This window comes from Aulonocara stuartgranti (assembly GCF_965226115.1).
Source record: "Aulonocara stuartgranti genome assembly, chromosome: 11".
In the NCBI taxonomy this organism is placed as follows: Eukaryota; Metazoa; Chordata; class Actinopteri; order Cichliformes; family Cichlidae; genus Aulonocara; species Aulonocara stuartgranti.
In genome coordinates this window covers 20,980,790-20,991,160 of record NC_138947.1, presented here as the reverse complement: position 1 = coordinate 20,991,160, position 10,371 = coordinate 20,980,790, and the positions used below count along the sequence as shown (strand labels likewise).

Genomic DNA, 10,371 nt, shown 5'->3' with positions numbered 1-10,371 from the left:
TTCCTTCTCACTACAACCCCATTTAAGGCTGAGGGCACAGTTCTCCTCACTCTCGATTTCTAAACATTCAGTCAACAAGATGATATCTGCAGATTTCCTTGGCTGTCTTCTGCTCTTCTCGCAGGGTGAGTGTCTTTTCAGTTTACTTTAGTCGAACGTTATATTATTAGAGTTTGTACATTCGAATAGCTGTATGGTATAGTTTGTAACCAAGAGCTGCATGTTTATATGTATTGAAAGAAAAATAAATACGTGTACTGAGAAACATCTTATTCTTGTATTCCTCAGGCGTGTGCCTCGCTGTGGGTGCAGCTGTCAAGGAGGACACACCAGAAGTCGTGGTCCTTTCGGGTGAAGACTCTATCCTTCCGTGCAAAGCGAAATTCAAGCCCGGAGTCCAGTACCTTGCAGTGAGATGGTACAAGGTAAAAATAAATTAAATAACCAAATAAATACAAATACAATTTATTTTTATTGTCATGCTGCACATTTAAGAAGAAAAAAACATGTCAGGCTCTCCTTGGCAGATTACTGCAAAGTAATATCACTTTCGTTTCTTTCGAAAGTCAAAATATTTGTAGTCAATCACATAATGAAAAGGTTATAACAATGAAAACACAAAGTACAGCACTACAACTGGGTAACATTATGAGTATGCTGCAGTAATAACAAGAGCAGCCGTACTTACAACTTAATTCTTTAGTCTATAAAGTCTAATTAGGAATGTTAAAGTAGAATTACCTGCGACTCAAAATGTACTTTTTCTTCTATTTCAGTAATGTTAAAAGTAGTAGGGGTAAAGTAAAAAGCAGCAGTGAAAGTAACAGTAAAGGTTTATTCATTTATTTCTTATACTGTCATAAAGATTATTGCTGGTCACAAGACACTGCTCAGCCGTGGTGTATAAAGGTCAGAATGGCAGTATAAACATGTCTGGTGATTATTTTAATCCTTGTTTTTATGAACTGGTTAAATATTTAGGCTTTTGCTTAAAACTACAAGGTTCAACTCAAATATGGGGTGTGCAGTAACTGTGGTTAATGGGTTAAAAGTTAAAAAGAAGAAGTGCTATTTATAGTAGTGGCATTTTTTTCCATTAACAGAAGTGATAATGACACTGACATCAGGCGTGTTTGGTTTGGCTGTCTAGTCTCAGATCCTGTTTGGTCATTCATCAGGCACATGACTCTAACACTGGACTGATGCTTTTTCAGGTTTCAGAGAGCCCATCGTCTGCTCGTAATGGCCTTTTGACCAGAGACCTCCCAGATGGTACGACGAGATGGTACGATGGCGTGGAGAGAGATGTGGCGCTGGTCAACGAGACCCACGACATCCTCCTGGCCGACACAACGTGCAGTGACGCCGGCGTGTACGTGTGTCACCTGGCAGCACCTGTGGGAGAGCAAAACCAGGACGGCTACGTTCACCTGGTGCTGGCAGGTAAACGTTTGTCCCAGTTGTCTCTGGGTTCTTTAGGTGCTCATGCAAATTCAACATACAGGTTTCCCAAACTTTCCCAAGTTCCCTGAGGCATCCATGACTGAAATTTGACTCAGGGAGAACTTCCAAACTTGAATCAACTGTTATATTTTGAGCATCAGCTTTACAAAACTATCACTCTTTGGCCCAAGGCATAGAGTGTGGGAATCATCTGTCAAGCACATGATTTGGAAAACATCAAGAGCATTAGATTTCCATCAAAAGCTGGTTTAGAAGAAGCTTATTTTGGAAAAGCTTTTAAAGGCTTTTACGGTGGCTAATGCTGATGTTCAGCTTTTACCATGTTCTATATTTTAGCAAAGAAAGACAAAGAAAAACTCATTGGTAAAGTCTGAGCAGATTTATTGGGATACCAAACAAGAGGGGATGTTTCCTTAGATATCTACAGCAAAGTGCACCTCGAGTTTTCTGATATGAAAGTTTGAAAAATGTACAAAATCCAGCCACACAGGAGTTTCCTGTATGCAGAATAGCCTGACTAGGTTCACAACCTGAGCTAGCACAGTGTGGTACAGTTCAAGTGAGTTCAAACTTGAGTAACTTTAATTTGTGTTTTCATTTTCAGATTGTCCAGCTGCTCCCACAGAAAGTCTGGAGAGAGATGATTACTTGATTCTTTTCGCCTCCGTAGTGATAATGATAGCACTTCTGCTGTCTTTCATAAGCTACGTAAGTAATGGAGGATAATTATATATAAACACACTAATATTTAAACAGATTTTCCACAAGAGATTTCTATTATGTGCATCCACTTAGAACCCAACTTACCTAATAATCATTTTGTTGTACTACCAAAAGATTGTAATGATCATCTTTAAACATACTCAAACAATATGCATATGCTGGTCATTCTTAATCTAAATGTATTTCCCATATCTCCACCACAGGTTTGTTTGACGAATGGATTGAGAGAAAGAAACAAACAACAACAGCAAGAACAAATAACAAAAGAAGATTTTTTCCTGAACAAACCAGTGGAACCAAAAGACTTGAAGTTGATCTACACTTTGGGTCCAAAACCATCCACAAAAACTATACTCTGTGTGTAAAGATGAGGACTAACGTTGGCCAATAGAATAAGTACACTCTGCCCTGACATGTGGAAACTGATGGAAATCGGAAGATTATGCGACAACCTTTCAAAAATCATCAGAAAAGTCAGATATAGAGCTGGATCTCCACAGATGCCAAGATGCTGGAGAAACTGGTGACCTGGTTCAAGGAGCAGGTCCAGTAATCAGACGTCGGTTGGTCAGTCTGTGGGTTAAATATAAAAGAGCCACTGGTTAAGACAGAAAGACAGTGAGTTTGCATGAGCAGTCAGTCAAAGATTCACATTTATTTTGTAAAAACCTGAATTTTTCAGGTGATATTACTTTAATTGCGCCCCATAGCTAAAAGTTTTATTAAGAAAATGACGTTTTTCTGCAGGCAGACAAACACAAACATATAAAAACTGTACTGTCAAGTCAGGCAAACAGTGACTGTGCAGGATGGAGCCAAGAAGGTTCACAGTTGCGTTGTTTGTGCACATGTAGTCATGTAGTGGAAGATGTGTGAGTATCAGGAGTAAAAGGCACTGATGTTATTCATGAGACTGAAATGTCCCACCGTAGTAAGAGGATCTGTACTTTTATGTGTTTGTCAAGAATTCTAATGTTTACACAGAGGATGGATGCATTCCTACAAGTTTAAAGTGTCCACACTGAAAATTACTTTAAACTACCTGCTTTAATTGAGCCATGACAGAAACTACCATTCTGGATTCTGTTAATTGTTTTATGTTCTCATATTTTCTTGTTTTTTTTCTTTAAAGCAGACCTTTTAATAAGCTATTGTTATATAAGTGATTTTCTGGATTAAATCTATATTATTGACTTATTAATGTTGTAACTTGAAAAAAAATTATGTTCAGAGAATTATTCTCAGGAAGTACCACATCTGTAAATGACCTTCAAGAACAACAACACCAAAAAAAGGAGACTTTTGTCACTTGAAATGTTAAAAAACAAAGTGACCTTCTAAAGAAGAAGTGAAACATGATGACATATAGGAACACCCGTGATCTATTTGCATTTAGCGTGACATTTGTTTTGGGGAAAGTCCTAAGAGCGGGTCAGTGTAGTCTGGATTTATTTTTATCGGTCCACTTCTTATTTTTTATGTCCGCATTTAGGTCTTCGCCTGTTCGTTCCAACGAGTTTGGTAACAGACATAAAAGTTATTTTGTTGCTGCTCCACAGCAACATGTATATTGCCTAAATCTTCAACAGAAAAAGAATATATATATGTATATATATATATATATATATACATATATATATATATACATACATATATATATATATATATATATATGTATATATATATATATATATATATATATATATATATATATATATATATATATATATATATATATATATATATATATATATATATATATATATATATATATGTATGTATATATATATACTTTCTTAAACTGAAAACAAAAGGAGACAGAAATGGGAACACTGATATTCTGCATTCAGTCAGCGTAACATGAGAAAATTATTGCTTTATTTTCTGTATCTCAATTAATGATTCATGGATACTTTTTTGATTCAATGATACACATAAGAAATACATTGGTATTTCTTATGTGTATGTGCGTCTCCTAATGTGTGTTGTTGATAGTTTAAAAATGCATAAAAAAAACACTATATGGACACATCTGCAGTACCAGTGATCTCCCAAATACTGCCTGTATATTAAATAAATACATTTTTGAGTTTGGATCTGTGTCTCTGCAGCTTTTTGGGGTCTGTTCATCAACTAAAGTGCAGCACATTAGTGTCTAACAATTTATGTCTGATGGTGCAGAAACCGACTTTGGAAGTCAGAAATTACTCAGAAGCTTCTACCTCTCCTGGACAGACTCTGGGCATTCCTTGTTGCTTTCCAAACTCTGACATAAAATATAAGAGGTCATTAATAACTTGTGGGATCAGTTGTTCGATCTCCAGTTCCTTGAGTCTCCGTGCTAAAGTGTTGTTGGGCAACATGCTTGGTTTGGGATTGGTGTATGGAGTTTGTAGTGTAAAAGTGTTCTCAGAGTAGAAAACCACTCTACCAGTCAGTGCCAGTAAATTTACTACAAACTGAACTAGGTGATAATAGGAGTAGTTAGAAAAGCTAATCTATGAGTTATTACACTAACACTTCTAAGATGACAGCTGTTAAACTGCATCTTGGGCACCTGACAAACCTTCCTAACTTGAAAGTGTAGTTAGACAAGTTACATCATCATCATCATCAACTTTATTTATAAAGCACTTTAAAACAACCACAGCTGACACAAAGTGCTGTACATTGGAACTGTAAAATAAAATTACATGAGATATAAATAAAAAACAAATAAAAGAAGAGTGAAATCATTCATTAAATAACTACGTCAATTAAAAGAGAAACTAAGTCTCACTGAGGTTAAAAGCCAAGGAATAAAAGTGGGTTTTAAGATGTGATTTAAAAGTGGACAGTGAAGGGGCCTCTCTAACATGCATGGGCAAATTATTCCATAATTTTGGAGCCACAATAGAGAAGGCCCTGTCCCCTCTGAGCTTCCTCCTGGATCTCGGTACCTCCAGGAGCAGCTGGTCAGCTGACCTGAGAGACCGACAGGGTATGTGGGGATGAAGAAGCTCAGAGAGGTAAGGCGGGGCAAGACTGTGAAGGCATTTAAAAACAAACATAAGAATTTTAAAATTACCTCTAAAAGACACAGGCAGCCAGTGCAGAGAGGCTAGCACGGGGGTTATATGCTCTCTTTTTCGAGTTCCTGTTAGGAGTCGTGCAGCCGCATTTTGAACCAGCTGCAGACGTGAGAGCAATGACTGACTGACCCCCACATTAAGTGAGTTACAGTAGTCCAGGCGGGAAGAAATAAAAGCATGGATCACTGTTTCAAGGTGCTGCCTCGAAAGAAAAGATTTTAGTCTTGCCAGTCGCCTTAAATGATAAAAACTGGACTTCACCACTGCTCCGATTTGGTTGTCCAATTTAAAATCACTGTCCAACTTAAAACCAAGGTCAGTAACAACAGATTTAAAATAGACTTCCAGGGATCCTAAAACAACAGAGGAGGACTCACAGGGACCACTGGGTCCAAACACCAACACTTCTGTTTTCTTTTCATTAAAATTTAAAAAGTTTAGAGCCAACCAAGCTTTAATGTCATCTAGACATGTCAAGAGAGGTTTTATGGTGATGCCATCCTTGTGTTTTAGTGGCAAATAAATTTGGCAGTCATCGGCATAACAATGAAATGATATCCCATGCCTTCTACGGATAGAACCCAGAGGCAGTAGATACAGTGAAAAGAGCAGTGGCCCTAAAATTGAGCCCTGTGGGACGCTGCATGACAGAGGAGCAGAAGACGCTAATAAATGAAGTGAAGAGCTGGGCAGCATGGCACTGCTTCCTCTCAACAGGACGATGCTGGAGTCCAGTCCTTTCCAGTCACCTTTCTCACTCACTATGTATTAATAGACCTCTCTGCATTGAATCATATCTGTTATTAACCTCTGTCTCTCTTCAGCATGTCTTTTATCGTGTCTTCCTTCTCTCACACCAACCGGTCGCAGCAGATGGCTGCCCCTCCCTGAGCCTGGTTCTGTCGGAGGTTTCTTCCTGTTAAAAGGGAGTTTTTCCTTCCCACTGTCGCCAAAGTGCTTGCTCATAGGGGGTCATATGATTGTTGGGTTTTTCTCTGTATCTATGAAGCGCCTTGAGGCGACTTTTGTTGTGATTTGGCGCTATATAAATAAAATTGAATTGAATTGGAGGTGAACCACCTCTGTCAGCTTGTCCTGGGAAAATGCCAAGTGTTAGCTGGAACAGGCTCATGTGAACCGGATAAGCATTTAAAAAGTGGATAGATAGATAAATGGCTGCATCTGAAGTGAAGGGAGGGCTGACACAATGGTTAAGGAAGCTTTATATAGATGAATACATACAATTCACTGTATATTATGGAATTAAGTTGCCGCTGGATGAATGCTAAGCTTCTAAATATATTTTATGTGTCATAATGGAAGCAGGGCAATCCCTCAACCTGAAGAGTATTGTATCAAGCTCTGTGAGTGTTCAGGGAGAGTAGTATTCTATTTTAGTATAATATTTGTTTTCATAAAACTGTGGAACTCCCTAAAGTCTTAATTGATTTCAGGAAATTTCGCGGAAAAGTGTTGCACCTGATGGGAAGGCACCTGAACTCATAATACGGGAATACTATGGAGTTAAATCAGGGCCATAATGTTTGTGTAGTCAAAAGAAAAATTTGAAATCGAAAATATGTAAACTGAAAGCAAAAGTCACATTTTTAGAGTGAACTTTGAAAAAGAAAGAGTTGGATTTAAAATAAAATCAAACGTTTTGAATATTTGTATTATTTCTCTGAGTAAACTTTATTTAAAAATTTTCAGTAATCTTCTTTTCATTATTATTATTTTTAAAAATTCTATTCAGTCTCAGATTACATTTTTTCAGATTCAGATCTTTTAAATTAATGTACAAAAAAAATTCTTCAGGTTCGGATTTTTCTCTCAGCTTCAATTTTTTTTTTTTCACTTTCAGATCTCTATTTTTCAGTTACAGACTTTTGGCCCTGTTTTGGCCTGGTGGGCGTGGCTACACAGAGAGGGGCGGGGAATCACGAGTGACAGCAGACCGCTGCAGGCTCAAGATGGTCCATTTTTCATGTTGCCTTCAGGAAACCTGGGAATGAACATAATTTATCAAACACCTCCTGCACTGTATTATTTGATAATGTTTAGAAAACATGTCATGCATAACTGCTAAAACTCAGTTACTAAAGCTCTTTCAAGCAGTAATGTGTACAAATTACGCCATAACTGATCAATTATGAGACGTTTTCCCAGCCACTACGTGAGAAGTGGTCATTTCCCATGCTCTCAAGGTAGCGTGCATTGTATGGGTGGGGGCTGCTGTTAACTTGTCCCTCAGTGAACGATGGACAACACTTCCAACAACACTGCTGGCGCGAACAATCAGGTGAGTGTTTAAGTTTGGAACAATTACACTGCAGTCTGTGAATACTACGAATTTAAGAAGTGGCTATTGTTACGGTTAATTTTTCGGCTATTCTGTTTTTTTATTTTATAACGTTTTTTGCTGAAATGCTAGCTCAACAGAAACGCCTCGCTATCATTTTCGGCTGAAACTTACTTCAAAAGGTAAAGTAATATTAACAATTTGATCCTTCCCCAAAAATATGGAAAACATTTTAAAAGACTCCATAACTAATCGGGCTTGGGATGCAGTCTTCATCACCTGCGCTACGGCAATGTTGCAGACTCCCATCTCTGCAGGACCTGTACACCTCCAGGACATTGCGGCGTGCAGCTCGGATCTCAGCTGACCCTTCTCACCCTGGACACAGTCTGTTTGACCTGCTCCCCTCAGGCAGGAGGCTCCGGTCCATTCGCACCAGAACCTCTCGCCATAAGAACAGTTTCTTCCCCTCTGCTGTTGGACACATGAACAATAACCATATGACTGTCCCCGCCACTAACACATGACCCTACGCTGTGTCACTGCATCATTCCATGTTTGGCACTGATCACCACCTGCACTCATGTATATATCTTTCTACGTAGCACTCTTAATTCTTATTCTCATGTATATATCTCATGTATATCTCATGCACATATCTTTCTACATAGCACTTTTAATTCTTATTCCTACTTTTATTTTTTCATGTCTATTTAAGTGCTATTTATGACACTATGTTTGCACTGAAGCACCGCAGCAATTTCCTAATGTTGTAAACCTGCTCAACATTTGGCAATAAACCCCTTTCTGATTCTGATTCTGATACTGATCCATCCATTATCTGGTTCCGGGCTCTGCTGGCGGGGCCAGCAGCTTCAGTAAATAGACCCAGACTACCCTCTCCCCAGCCACTTTAGCCTGCTGCTCAGCAGGAATCCTTGTTTCTTCAAACAGTGTGCTGGTCATTCTCAGTCTTGATGCTTAAATCTAATCAAACATTTGATTTGTTATTACTCAATAATGTACGCCTTTGCGATGCTACAAATTATCACGAGGGAAAAACGTGTCAAATTTTCACGGTTTTCCTACAATATACATATGCGTGAGTTATAGATAAAAAGCAATAATAGTATCATGTTCTAAAGCAAGAAGTAAGAGATCTTTTTCAGAAGGCCTTTTTTCCCCCAAGTAATGTGCAGCTGAATGATTCCAGTTGAAATGACACAACTGCAAAATCTTCCCTAAACTATGTGTCATGTTTAAGTAAATAACAATAAAATAATAATAATAATAATAATAAAAATAATTAAGTAATAAAGGCACTACTAAAGGAGTTTACAATTTATTACGTAACAGAGAGAGAGAGAGCAAACTGCGGTGGCAAGAAGTTTTTCTTATGTCTATGTGCTCATTATTGGCTGTTTCATATAGATCCAACCTGTACATAATGCAGATTTTGGTCCACATACAAATTCCAGGCTTCCCTCGTTCACGTATTCATATGCAGCATACTTTTGGGAATTTTAATATTTCTGTCAGTATCTGGAGCTGTACAGGCGATACATTGTAATTTGGACATCCCAGCTTTCCTTCTGACACTGACATCTGAGAGGGGGGTTTGTTCATTGACGTCCTCCATACTGAGCACAGTTGACAGCTCTATCAGAGCATTTATAATACTTTGAGGGATCTCAACCTGATGGGACAAAGATCTTAAAAGGACCATCTCATGGTAGATAACAAACTGCAAATAGTCCACATCGAGGGGTTGTCTGTGCATGACCTGGGAAACTTTATGCAGTAGTCGCTGAAGCATCTCTCTTTTTAGCTGCTCCTAAATTAAATACAAAGAATTTTACGTTACTTCACTAACTTTGTTGTTCTCCAAGCTTACAGATCGACATAAGTTTCAGCCGAAAATGATAGCGAGGCGTTTCTGTTGAGCTAGCATTTCAGCAAAAAACGTTATAAAATAAAAAAACAGAATAGCCGAAAAATTAACCGTAACAATAGCCACTTCTTAAATTCGTAGTATTCACAGACTGCAGTGTAATTGTTCCAAACTTAAACACTCACCTGATTGTTCGCGCCAGCAGTGTTGTTGTCCATCGTTCACTGAGGGACAAGTTAACAGCAGCCCCCACCCATACAATGCACGCTACCTTGAGAGCATGGGAAATGACCACTTCTCACGTAGTGGCTGGGAAAACGTCTCATAATTGATCAGTTATGGCGTAATTTGTACACATTACTGCTTGAAAGAGCTTTAGTAACTGAGTTTTAGCAGTTATGCATGACATGTTTTCTAAACATTATCAAATAATACAGTGCAGGAGGTGTTTGATAAATTATGTTCATTCCCAGGTTTCCTGAAGGCAACATGAAAAATGGACCATCTTGAGCCTGCAGCGGTCTGCTGTCACTCGTGATTCCCCGCCCCTCTCTGTGTAGCCACGCCCACCAGGCCAAAACAGGGCCAAAAGTCTGTAACTGAAAAATAGAGATCTGAAAGTGAAAAAAAAAAATTGAAGCTGAGAGAAAAATCCGAACCTGAAGAATTTTTTTTGTACATTAATTTAAAAGATCTGAATCTGAAAAAATGTAATCTGAGACTGAATAGAATTTTTAAAAATAATAATAATGAAAAGAAGATTACTGAAAATTTTTAAATAAAGTTTACTCAGAGAAATAATACAAATATTCAAAACGTTTGATTTTATTTTAAATCCAACTCTTTCTTTTTCAAAGTTCACTCTAAAAATGTGACTTTTGCTTTCAGTTTACATATTTTCGATTTCAAATTTTTCTTTTGAC

General features: G+C 37.9%; 1 protein-coding gene across 1 annotated transcript; it reads left to right on the top strand.

The window, feature by feature from the left end:
- Positions 1–16: 16 nt before the first annotated feature.
- On the top strand, positions 17–3,779 carry cd83 (CD83 molecule). The gene is made up of 5 exons (XM_082550882.1): positions 17–125; positions 289–425; positions 1,215–1,443; positions 2,069–2,172; positions 2,391–3,779. The coding sequence occupies exons 1-5, from the start codon at positions 80–82 to the stop codon at positions 2,550–2,552; spliced, it is 678 nt and encodes a 225-aa protein (XP_082407008.1). The 5' UTR covers positions 17–79; the 3' UTR covers positions 2,553–3,779.
- The last annotated feature ends 6,592 nt before the right edge of the window (positions 3,780–10,371 follow it).

Coding starts and splice junctions, on each gene's coding strand:
- cd83 (XM_082550882.1), top strand. CDS start 80: ATGATATCTGCAGATTTCCTTGGCTGTCTTCTGCTCTTCTCGCAGG. Junction 126..288: donor TCTTCTGCTCTTCTCGCAGG/GTGAGTGTCTTT, acceptor TGTATTCCTCAG/GCGTGTGCCTCGCTGTGGGT. Junction 1,444..2,068: donor CGTTCACCTGGTGCTGGCAG/GTAAACGTTTGT, acceptor TTTCATTTTCAG/ATTGTCCAGCTGCTCCCACA.